The 13,364-nt window shown below is 32.6% G+C and overlaps 1 protein-coding gene across 1 annotated transcript in view; it reads left to right on the top strand.

Annotated features, from left to right (window-relative positions):
- CSMD3 (CUB and Sushi multiple domains 3) overlaps window positions 1-13,364 on the top strand; it is a 1,234,679-nt gene that overhangs the window by 940,406 nt on the left and 280,909 nt on the right. Inside the window, exons 26-27 of the mRNA XM_025394338.1 lie at window positions 1,061-1,187; window positions 2,878-3,080. Coding sequence (XP_025250123.1) covers window positions 1,061-1,187; window positions 2,878-3,080 — 330 coding nt within the window. The remainder of the gene's footprint in view (window positions 1-1,060; window positions 1,188-2,877; window positions 3,081-13,364) is intronic.

Here is a 13,364-nt window from a genome sequence, read left to right as displayed (position 1 = left end):
TCAAATGCTAAAATTTTCCTGCTTTGACCTTCTTTGGTCTAATAATATTAATAATAATCATTACCAAAAATAAAAAGTTTAATTCAGTTATTTAATCTAAGATAATAGGAAAGTTGTCAGAATCAAAATGGAGTAACTTGTGTTAAAAACTCTGACAAACGGAGCTGGGAAGGCCATAAGGGGAGGTTTCTCATACACAAGTGCCTAATAACAAGAAGTATCACCAAAGATTCAAATGTATAAAGCATTCCACAGTGTTTTCCTTTTTTCTAGGGTTTAAAGATGTAGAGCAATATGCTAACCAAAATACTTAGTTCTCTCTTTTCTAGTACAGAGACTCTTTCTAGGTTGTTCACTGATGTAAAATCACTCTAGTTATCACAATAGTATTAAATAGTATTAAAATGGAGAAGGAATCCCCTAAAATATAAAATTTTAATTATATTGCATGATAATACTTACGTTCTTAGTTTCATAATTTTTATAAAAATTAGAGACCATATTAAATCAAAACCTAACTAGATTTTACTAAAGTAAGGAATCTAATAAAAAATGTCACTTTGACTTTTGGGAGAGTAAAAGGGAAAGGGTTTAAAATGATTTAAAGGGGAAATAAAAGGACAATGAAATTTAGAAGGCCTGAGGGACTGCAGTAAAGATTAGTTTTTCTCAAAGGTGGGGTAGAAAGATGGTGAATAATTCAGCCTGCAATTCGCTAGCAGTGAGCGACTTGCCATCTGTTTCCCTTTTAAAATTATCGTTATTTAACAACACATCTTAAAATGTTTGGAATCCTATCTCAGAAGTTTTGAGTGTGTCTTTTTTTTAATTGTATAAGTAGGTTTCTGTTTTATTGTCTTTTCTGTGATCTAACTTGAGACTCTATTATTACTTGATTGCATTATATATTCTTGCTTCAATTAATACTTTAAAAGTTTATACAAATATATACTTTAAAGAAAGGAAATTAGTATTCTTTTGTACACTCATGAGAAATTTGTAATTGTTTTGAAAAGATTGGCATTAAATTGTGGCTTAAATTTTTATTATTTTTTATCAGCTGAATGTGGAGGTCGTTTTAAAGGAGAATCATCAGGAAGAATCTTATCTCCTGGCTATCCTTTTCCATATGACAATAATCTGCGTTGCATGTGGATGATTGAGGTAGATCCTGGAAATATTGTCAGGTAAATGAATTACATTTTCTCAACATTACTAGGGCATCTGAAGTACCTGACCAACCCCTATATAAAATTAATATCCATTTGTTTCATTTTTTTTTTTTTTCTTGAGGCAGAATCTCTCTCTGTCACCCAGACTGTAAGGCAGTAGCTCACTGCAACCTCCTCCTCCTAGCTCAAATCATCTTCCCACCCCAGCCTCCCCAGTAGGTGGGAATACAGTCATGTGCTACCAGGCTAGGCTAATTTTTAAGTATTTTGTAGAAACGAGATCTTACTATGTTGACCAGGCTGATCTCAGAATGTTGAGCTCAAGCAATTCCCCTGCCTCCCAGAGTGCTAGGATTACAGGTGTGAGCCACTACTCCTGGCCCATTTTGACTGATATACAGAGTTATGCAGATTATTACCCTAGTGCAACCTCATTAACAATTAGGAGAAATAAGAATAGAAGGGGACTGAATACCATTTCCTGTTGTCCTTGTCCCTAAACACATTTGTGAAACACCTGCTCTCTGCCCCTGTAATCATGTTAGATTTCCCTTTTCTGCAGAGTTCTTCACATTGCTGCTGCCTTTTAGATATAAGTAACTGAAATCAACACCAGTCTGACTTTCATAGCTATCACAGGCTCTCAGTCCCAGCCTTGCTATGCAGCTTTGGCTAGAATCATCCTTGACATATGAGCTACTTAGTGTGTTTTCAATAACAAACAATAACTTTAAAAATTGAGAATTACACTTACATAAAGTAGTAATATAAATTCTATTTATATAAAATGGAACTTCAGACAAGCTTCTAGGTGGTACACTCCTATGCATTGATGGATGAGTTGGTACATTACTTTTGCAAGGCAATGTGCAAACTCAAAACATACTACACTGTATCATCCTCAGTTTATTTTTCTTTAGTCTAAGTCATGCCTTGCTTTATATAAATATTAGAATTATTAAACTTGAAGTAATAAATTCAAGAGAATTCTGCAGTTTCTAAAAATTAAACATTGCTTGATATTAAATTGCAGCCCAAATTTAAAGCTGTAATGATTCATGTATCAAACATAAATGTATTGTATGTAGAGTTGAGCATGTTGATATAATTAGATTTCTAAATTTTGCACCAAGCACAAAAAGTACCCGATTCTAATTTTGTCTAGATTAAACATAAAACACAATAGATTTAACATAGAACTGTGATAAAAGTGTGCACTGTAGAATCAGATAACTTGAGATCAATTTGTGATTATGCCACTCTTTGGGCAATTATTTCATTTATCTAAACTCCATTTGCCATATTTGTAAAATCGAGATAAAAATTATTCCTACTTCATTGGGTCATTATAACAATTAAACAAAATATATGTAATGCATTTTGCACAGTGCCTAACATGTAGAAGATTGTCTATAAATGTCCCCTGCTGTTGCCCCAGTTAAATTCGTGAACACAAGAAAGAATGTACGCCTGAAGTTTCTACAATTTGCAAAGGTGATGTAATGGTGTATTTAATAATATTTTAAAGAAACAAAGTATACTTCTCAAGAAAAATATATTAAGAATATATGCTGTTTACATAATTCATTTTTATCACATAGCAAAAAAGAATATCTAATAAAAGGCACAATGCACATTTGCTCTATTTTTTATTTAAAATTGAATCCTTGTTTAAAGTAAACAGAGAAATATGGTTCTCCCACAGCTTGCAGTTTCTTGCTTTTGATACGGAAGCATCACATGATATACTCCGAGTCTGGGATGGTCCACCAGAAAATGAGATGCTTTTAAAGGAAATTAGTGGATCTCTTATTCCTGAAGGAATTCATAGCACCCTCAACATAGTAACCATCCAGTTTGACACGGATTTTTATATTAGCAAATCTGGATTTGCAATTCAGTTTTCAAGTAAGTTCTTTCAAAACGTTTCTTACTGCAAAATAGGAAGGTGATGTAAATAGTCATGTTAACTTGACTGTTCAAATTTTTAACTTTAAAATTTTAATAATTTTAAATATTTATGCTTCTGCTGTTCCTGTATCTCTGCAGCAAAGGTAAAATATACATGGGAAAAAGGTAATACAATTAACTCTGAATATTAATTATTGAAACTTCTCTCCACTTGTAAAACCATTTATTCTTAAAGTAAAAGTGGTGTTAAAATTACTCAGCTAAAAAAATTACATCACAAAAGCTTATAATCTGGAAATACTGTAAAAGTGAAAGTTTTAAAATATGAAGTTTCGCAGATGAGGAAGGAAATGAATACTTGCTATTACAAAAAAAATACAACCCTACATTTTTACTGTTATTTTATTCTTTAAATATCTTAATTATATATTCGCAGATATCTTTGACAAAATATTTCATACAGCTTTTAAATTAAAGATTTTCTATAACAATAATATGACAATGAAATAGCATTCCTTGTAAGTAATTACCAGTGTTCTTGTCTTGTTAATTTTTTTCTTCTCATGGCACTGCTAAGTGACTAAATACATGTGTTCTGTAAAAGAAATGTTAGTTTAGTTGATGGATAAAATGAATACGATCTTAAAATTTTAAAATATTATTTTAACTTTTTAATACACATTATCTCTTTGAGAAAATTATCTAATAGATTTTTTATCTGTATAGTCTTAAAAAGTCCTATTAACAGAAATGTATCAACGTTTCTATGATCAACTATGAGAGTGCAAACCAGTACTCTTCAAATGTGTCAGAATTCAAATTCTGGCTCCTTACTAACTGCTAATTTTCGGCACCTTACCTAGTGACCCGATACTGGGTTTTCTAATTGACATAGGAATAACAATTCTCATCTCATAAATAAGTTATTAAATGTAACAGAATCATGTGTGCACAGTATTTGGTATTGAGTAGATAGCTGGTACCTAATGAACTATTATTTTTACATAAATAAATGTAACATTGAAATGTCTTGAAAATAAATAATACAAATAATTTTAAAAAGCATGAAGGACTTTTGAAACCAGTGCCAACAAAATATACCATTTTAGGTAAACAATTATACAGTCAAACAATTCTCTTGGCTGACTTTTTGTTTATGGAAAACAATTATTTGGCCTATTAACACAAATGAATTATTTTGTACTGTATGACCCAAGCTCATGTGAAAGGGAGGTATAAACTGAAAAGTTAATATCTTTAAATTTGCACTTTAAATACGTATTTTGAGAAAAGGGACTAAAGTAAGAAAATAATCATATAATAGGTGAATATAAATTTCTCCCAATTAGAAAATATTTACCAATAAAATATTCTTCATATTTGTATATTCTAATCTCTACTGTTTATATTTTTTTAAGTGGGAACAATTTGTCAGAGAGTGGTTTAATTTTAGTTATTTCTATTTTAGTTTAGCAACAAACAATTCCTACTTTTACTTTAGATCAGTAATACATAGTGTTTTCCACTTAAATTGTTATTGCGATTAAATATCTGCATACAGTAATATGAAAAGGTGTCTCAGGCTCAGTGTTTACAAATGCAATTTACACTTTGCACTCAATCTTATCTGGTTAAGTGGAAACATGCTATTTCACATGCATTTCTGGGAATTTTTATTGTAGATAATCTGTGAAATTAGCAGTACATTTTTATATTGATTATATTTGTAGGGCACATTAAAGTTATGGAAACAATATATTTCATACTAGAACTTTAATAACTCTACCTTCGTAAGATTCTTTTAAGATGGATAGAAATTTGATCTGAGCCTTAAAACCAACCTATTGAAATAAAGTTACATTGATGATTACTATATTGTGAATGAAAAATTAGCCTCTTGGTTAGAGATCTTTTCCAGAATATATGCTTACATAGCTTTTCAAGTGTTCAGATTTCAAATGGGAAAATATTCTTTTCATGAATGAAGTCTCGATGGGTGCCAAGAATTAAGTTAAATGCTTTATATACATAATCTCATTTAATTCTCACAAAAGCCATATAAGATATGGTTATCATTCTCATTGCCCAAAGAAATACGTTAATGTTCAGAAAGTCAGTTAATTTGTTCAAGATCATACAACTAGCAGATGCCTGGAGTGATAACTCAAACTCATATGTCTGAAAGGAGATTAATATCATGCTTTGTACATACTAAATGCTTAGCAGTTATTATTACAGTATTATTATTCTAGATACATGCATTAATTATGCCAGAGGGAATAGAAAGTTTTCAGTTATATATTATTAGTCGCAATGGAGTTCTACATTTTAATCAGTTTGGTTTCCGGATTATCATTCCCAGCACCACATCAAAGGTACCAATCTGAAAAAGGAGATGAAATATAAGTGAAAAAGTGAGAAGAAATGAGGGAAAGCTGGAGTACATACATGCCCATTTGAAATGGACAGATGCCCTCTCTGGCTGTAGGCATTTTGCCCTGTAGGAAGACAGGAAATTTTTAAAGTGGAATTTCAAATAAGAAATTTTATCTAAAGTCGTCTAGTTTCTAAAGTATACAAGTAATATTAAAGAGAATGTAAATGGACTATAGGCCACTAAACAACTACTGTGGGTCAAACTTGGCTCATGGGTTCATGTTTGCCACTTCAGTGCCTTACCTACATTCTTCTTCCCTAGATAAATCTATTTCATCCTATCCACTAGCTCATATGTTCATCCATTTCACTCATTCAGCCTAGGAGAGTCTATTAAGAACCAGGTATTAAACATATTTATCACCAATTAATTCTCAAACTCATGTTTTCATTAACTCAAGCAACTCTTAATTTCATACACACACACACACCCCCACACACAAACTGTCTCTCTCTCTGTCTCTCTGCTGCTTTCCATCACCAAACCTTCTTTTTGCTTTAGTGTTACTTCTGCTCCCTTGTGCTTAAATTCTGCTCATCCTTCCAGGTTCTGTGCCAAGATCCCTTTTCAGTAAAGTATTTTCTTACTATTCTAGCTCATGCGAAAGAGTCTTTCCACTGGTTGTATTTCTTTTTCTCCAAATGAAGATCAGTATAAACAATGTAGCAATTCATTGTTCTAGAAGTTTTTTGGTTGTTTTTTGTTTGTTTGTTTGTTTGTTTTTGTTTGAGACAAGGTCTTGCTCTATCAGCCAGGGTGCAGTGCAGTGGCACAATCACAGCTCACTGCAACCTCAACCTCCTGAGCTCAAGCGATCTTCTTACCTCAGCCCCCTGTGTAGCTAGAACTACAGGTGTGCACCACGCTTCACTAATTTTTATTTTTTTGTGTGTGTGGAGATGAGGTCTCACTATGTTGGCCAGGCTGGTAGTGGTATTTTTATTATGATGCCTTTGCTCCCCCAAATATATTAATATCATGAACACCTTTGTCTCTTTAAATGTCTATATAGAACAAAAATTTTGTACAGGGTAATAATATAATTTACTATCCAGACTTAAGGTATTTCAGAGATCAAAAGCAAGTGCTAATAAAAACTAAGCTCAGCAATAGGCACAAACCAGGATGCTCCTACACAATCAGGAAGTATTGTCATTTTAATTGTCAGATTTTATTTGAGCCCCCTTTCCTCGATGAGTACAATTTAATTCCATTCTTCTTTTGAGCAAATAGCTGTCCATTGAAAGTCAAAATAATTAATTAAAAATAATAAATCAGGCAATAGTAGCAGAACAGTCTTCACCAATGAATATAACAGGTGATACGTATTTCCCCAAACTTGGTGCAAAGTGAATTTAACAGAAATGTAGGTCATAGACCAACTTTATAATCATCAAGCCACTATCGGCAGCCTCATGACTTTTATTTCATGATCCATTCATCCTTTGTAGAGTCTGTTGCTTTATCTCTTGGTGTTATTGTCTGCAAGGCACTTTTGCTTAATCAGAGCTACTTAAGTCTAACATTGCCACTTCATGCTGTCGTATGTGCTGTCCTCACTTCTCGGCAGTCAGCTTCTATATCCTCTGCTTACATTTTAATTTGCCTGTCTCATTCCACTTTAGTTCCCCAGGGAGGATATCATTGGGTATCATGCTGTCATTTGCCCACAGAATAGTAGATTTTGACAGAGCATTTTCTATGCTCTTCACTCTTTGACTTCTCTGTTAAGAATCTTCCCCTGCTGGGTAATACAAAATGCTGAGGCCCATAGCTAATATTGCTGAAAAAATCTCAAGCAAATAGATCCCTTAGCCATGAGAGGTTGAAGTTCCCCAGCTTTAACCGATTGCTTGGTGCCCCTGCCTTTGTTCTCATCCTTATTGTTCCCTGCACTGCTCCAACAGTCGACTAGCCCCTCATTTCTTTATCCCTCCAACCAAACTTTTCTCCACATTTCTGCCTGATTGATCTTTCCAAAATACAAAATTAGACATCACTTCTCTGTTGAAAATTATTTAATGGCCACACAGATCTAAACTCAAAACTTTGGCATAATATTTAAAGCCTCCAGAATATGCCCCAACCTGCCTGCCAGCTTCACTCCTCACTATTCATTTATATACATCCAGAGGTCTAATTAAATTGTTCTGAAAGGACAATATCATTGCACATTTCTACTGCTTTGCAAACTCTCTTCCATATTCCTGAAACCCTTGTGCCTACATTCAAAATTTGTACATTTTTAGTCATTTTCCAGGGCCTAGGTTAAATGCTACTTCTAGTAGCAATGAACTACTAGACAGAATTACTTATTTCCACATATGTACTGCTCTTCCCTGGTTTGCTCAGGACAGTCCTCATTTATGTCTGTTGTCCTGGCATTCTGACTGTTTTGACATTTATCCTGTATTTTCCCTTTTTAACAAAATATGACTATTAATGGTTCATTAAAATAAGCCTCAGTGTATTTATTAGATCTCTGCTTTGTGACATAAGTCTGCAGTGCTCAGTAATTATAATGTATGGTTACATCTGAAAGACAAATACTATTAGGTTGGTGCAAAAGTAGTTGTGTTTTTTTGCCATAATAACTTGTATCTATTTCTCAACTTTTTCCAGATGCTAGGTAATTAACACTTACCTTTCATGGATAGCATGTAGGACACTTATAGATAAAATGAAACATTCTTAGACTGAACAGGTCACCCATTCTGACCCTAGATGGTGGTGGGAGGAGCATTTATTTATTTATTTTTATTATTTATTTTTTGAGATGGAATCTCGCTGTGTCACCCAGGCTGGAGTGCAGTGGCACGATCTTGGCTCACTGCAACCTATGCCTCCCAGGTTCAAGCAATTCTCCTGTCTCAGCCTCCTGAGTAGCTGGGATTACAGGCATGTACCCCCATGCCCAGCTAATTTTTTGTATTTTTAGTAGAGACGGGGTTTTACCATGTTAGCCAGGGTAGTCTCGATCTCCTGACCTTGTGATCCACCCACCTCAGCCCCCCAAAGTGCTGGGATTACAGGCCTGAGCCACCGTGCCTGGCTAGGAGGAGCATTTCACATTGTTGCCCTGATATTTTGTATAAACAGATAGTTATGCTACTGTATGTATTGTGGTTTGAATGATACATAAGACTGCCAGGCCATGAATTGGCAAGATTAGGTGGAAATATGAGAAACATGTCTTCTTGAAGTATGTGTAGAAATACAGACTGAGCAGTTGATCTACAGACCTACAAAATGTAGTCTGAATACTCATGCTGTATATATGCTGTTTATTTTATTGTGTAAATTTGGAACAAATTACTTTATCATGAACATTTTTTAATTATCTTGCAATAGACCTTTATGGCAGCAATGAGATTTTTAAAAGTAAATGTTTAATGAAAAAGTATGTACTGAACATTTATTTCTTAAGAAAGCTGATATCCACTAAGATGTCCAAAAGGAAAGTCAGTTCTACTGAAGGTGCTGTAAAGAAACACCCAAGCAGAGATCAGCAAGGATTCTACGAAAACCAATCCCTGTGAAAGTTGAAACGAAACCAAAACAAATAGCAGAAAATGATCCAGAGTAGTTTTTAAATTACTATTTGTAAATCCAAGAATTTCATACATCCAGAAACATTTTTTTTTTTTTAAGAAGCAGGGAGTAGCCATGATCCCATTTCAATAAAACTTATTTAGGTAAGTGATAAAACTTTAAGAGAGAAAATCATGCACTGATCATTTATAGCTGTGTGAACAGAAATTAGTAAAATATTGAATTAAGTGAAACACTATTATTTTGTGTATCATGTTTACATTTTATAGGCTAGTGAAGAAGGCAGTTTTATTAATATATGCCAAATATGAATTATAATTGAATGGTTATTTGAAGCCATAATAATGCATTAAATACATCTTCATCATTTTAAACTACCTGATATATTAAATATGTTTTAATCATTTTAGAGTACTTTCAATAGCCACATTATTTTTATTTCAATTTATTTTACTGTGATAAGAACAATTAACACAAGATCTACTTTTTAAGCAAAATTTTGGCCTAGGTACAACTCTGTATAGCAGGTCCCTAAAGCTTACTTATATTGCTAAATTGAAACACTATGCCAGTTGATTAGTAACTCTTATATCCCATTTCCCCCAAGCCCCTGGAAAAAAAACATTTCACACTCTGATTCTATTAATTTGACTATTTTAGATACCTCATATAAGTGAAATCATGCAGTAGTTGTATTTCTGTGACTATCTTATTTTACTTAGCATAATGTCCTCAAGGTTCACTCATGTTGCTGAATATTGCAGAATCCTTCTTTTAAAGACCAAATAGTATTCATTGTGTGTCTTTGCCATATTTTCTTAATCTGTCATTAGACAATTAAGTTGTTTTCAACATCTTGGCTATTGTGAATAATGTTGCAACGAACTTAGGAGTACTAATACCTCCTCAAGATCCTCATTTTAATTATTTAGGATAAATATCTAGAAATGGGATTATTGGATTGTAAAATAGTTCCATTTTTAACTTTTTTTGAGGAAACTTCATACTATTTTCCATAGTGGCTGCACCATTTTGCATTCCCACCAATAGCATGTAAGAGTTTCTATTTCTCCATATTCTTGCCAACATCTTTTGTATAAATAATAACCCTCCTGACAGGTACGAGGTAATATATTACTGAGATTTTAATTTGCATTTCTTTGATGATTAGTGATGTTAACCATTTCTTCATATACCTGTTGTCCATTTGTATGCCTTTTTTGTAGAAATGCCTATTCAAGACCTTTGACTGTTTTATATCAGTCATTTGCTATTGAGGTGTAGAGGTTCCCTACGTATTTTGGATGTTGATCTATTATTACATGTATGACTTGAAAATATTTTCTCCCCTTCCATAGGTTGCCATTTCACCCTTGCTGATTGTACAGAAGCTTTTAAGTTGGTTGCATTCCTGCTCGTTTATTTTTGTTTTCGTCATCTATGCCTTTGGTGTCATGTCCATGAAATCATTGTGAATACCAACGTTATAAAGCTTTCTTCTCTCTCTTTTTTTTTTTTCCTTCTGGAAGTTTTACAGCTTAAGATCTGGTGTTTAAGCTTTTAATCCATTTTGAGTTGATTTTTGTGTATACTGTAAGATAAGGATCTAATTTCATTTTTTGCTTGTGGATATCCAATTTTCTAAATACCGTTTGTCAGGGAAACTATACTCTCCCCTTTGTGCATTCCTGGTACCCCTGCCCATCTTCCCACACCTTTTTGTTTCCTTGTCTTAAGGTGCAGACCTGTTACCCTTTCATAGATTTATTTCTGGTCTCTCTATTCTCTTCCATTGTTCTATATGTCTCTCTTTATGCCAGTACCACGCAGTTTTGATTATTGTACTTTGGTAATATATATTTGAAATCAGGAGATCTGATGCCTTCTGTTTTGTTATTCTTCTCCAAAATTGATTTGGTATTCAGGTTATTTTTGGGTTCATGTGAATTGTAGAAATGTTTTTTTTCTATTTATAATCCATGAACAGAGGCTGTTCTTCCATTTGTTTGCATCTTTAATTTATTTCATTAATGTTTTATAGTTTTCAGTATACAAGTCTGTCACCTCCTTAGTTAAATTATTTCTGAGTATTTTATTCTTTAAGAGATTATTTTAAATTAGATAGTTTTCTGAGTATCCTTTTTAGATAGTTCATTGTTAGTGTATGTAGAAACACAATTGATTTTTGCATGTTGATTTTGTATCCTGAAATTTTATTGAATTTATTAGTTCCAACAATTTTTTTCAACAAATCTTTAGGATTTTCTATATAAAAGATTGTGTCATCTGCCAACAGATACTATTTTACCTATTTTTTTTTTCCAGTTTGGAGGCCTTTTGTTTCTTTTTCTTACCTTAACTGCTGTAACCAGGACTAGCAGTACTATGCTCAATAGGAGTGGGAAGTAAGCATCCTTAACTTATTCCTGATCTTGGAGGAAAAGTTCTCAGGTTTTATTATTTTTTTATTTTTTATTTTTTTTTTCCCCAAACAGTACAATGTTAGCTGTGGGTTTTTGATATATGGCCTTTATTGTGTTGAAACATTTTTCTTCTTCTATTCCTAATGCATTGAGGATTTTTTTTTTAGCATGAAAATGTATTTAATTTTGTCAAATGCCTTTTCTGCATCTATTGAAATTATCATGTGATCATGTGATCTTAATCCATTATTCTGTTAATATGGTGTATGAAAATAATTGATTTTTATATATTGAACTATCCATCTGTCCCAGGAATAAATCTGACTTGGACATTGTGTATGATCCTTTTAACATTTTAATATGTTGTTGGATTTAGTTTACTAGTATTTTGTTGAGGATTTTCGCACATATATTCTTCAGAAATATTGATCTCTAATTTTTTTTTTTTTCTTTTTTCTTGTGGTGTATTTTTCTGGCTTTGGTATCAGGGAATATTGCCTTTACAAAATGAGTTTGGAAATGTTTTGTTTGTTTGTTTTTGGTTTGGTTTTGTTTGTTTCAATTTGTGGGGTTGGGTGGGAAGAGTTTGAGAAGGATAGAAATTAATTCTTATTTAAACGTTTGGTAGAATTCACCAGTGAAGTCATCTGGTCATGGGCTTTTCTTTGTTGGGAGATTTTAAAATACTGCTTAAGTGGCCCTATTAGTAATGAGTCTGTTCAGGCTTTCTATTTCTTATGATTTAGTTTTGATAGCCTGTATATTTCTATAAATTTATCCACTTTTTTTTCCTAAATTATCCAGCTTGTTATCATATAATTGTTCAATGTAGTCTCTTATGTCTGTAGCACTATTCTTTCTTTTCTGATTTTAGTTATTTTAGTCTTACCTCATTTTTCTTAGAATAGCTAAGGGAATCTCAATTGTGTTGAGATTTTCAAGAAGCCAACTTTAGTTTTATTTTTTAATTGTTTTTCTATTTTCTATTTTGTTTTTCTATTTTCTTTAATCTTGATTATTTCCTTCCTTCTGCTAACTGTGAGCTTCTTTGTTCTTCTAGTTCCTTGAAGTATAAAGTTAGGTTATTTATTTGAGACATTTTTCCTTTTTATGTAGATGTTTATTGCTATGAACTTCTTACATAATCCTGTTTTTTCTGTTTCCCATGCATTTTGGCATATTGTGTTTTTGTTTCATTTGTCTTGAGATATTTTCTATTTCTCTATTTTATTGATAGGTAATAGTTGTACATATTTATGGGGTACAAGGGATATTTTGATACATGCATACAGTATGTAATTATCAAATAATAGTAATTGGAATATTCATTATATCAAACATTTATCATTTCTTTGTGTTGTACATTTTAAATATTCTCTTCTAGCTATTTTGAAATATAAAATAAGTTCTTATTAACTATCATCACTCTTCTGTGCTGTTGAACAATAGAACTTGTGCCTTCTATGTAACTGTATTTTTGTACCCTCTTCATCCCATTGGAATGCTACAATTCCCAGTATCTGGTAACCACCATTTGACTCACCACATCCAAGAGATCAATTTTTTGTTAGCTTCCATATATAAGTGAAAACATGCAATATTTGTCATTCTGTGGCTGGCTTATTTCACTTAACATAATGTCCTCTAGTTCCACCAATGTTACTGTGACATGTTTTTATGTTTCCCCACCGCCCTGTGACTGAGTAACATTCCATTGTGTATATACACCACATTTTCTTTATCCACTCATCAAATAATGGTTGATTGAATACCTTGGTTACTGTGAATAGGGTTGCAATAAACATGGATGTGCAATTATCTCTTTGATATACTAATTTTCTTTCTTTAGGGGAAATAGCAGTGGGAATG

Source organism: Theropithecus gelada, chromosome 8 (assembly GCF_003255815.1).
Source record: "Theropithecus gelada isolate Dixy chromosome 8, Tgel_1.0, whole genome shotgun sequence".
Taxonomy (NCBI): Eukaryota; Metazoa; Chordata; class Mammalia; order Primates; family Cercopithecidae; genus Theropithecus; species Theropithecus gelada.
The sequence above is the reverse complement of the archived record's forward strand: the minus strand, read 5'-3'. Positions and strand labels throughout refer to the sequence as shown.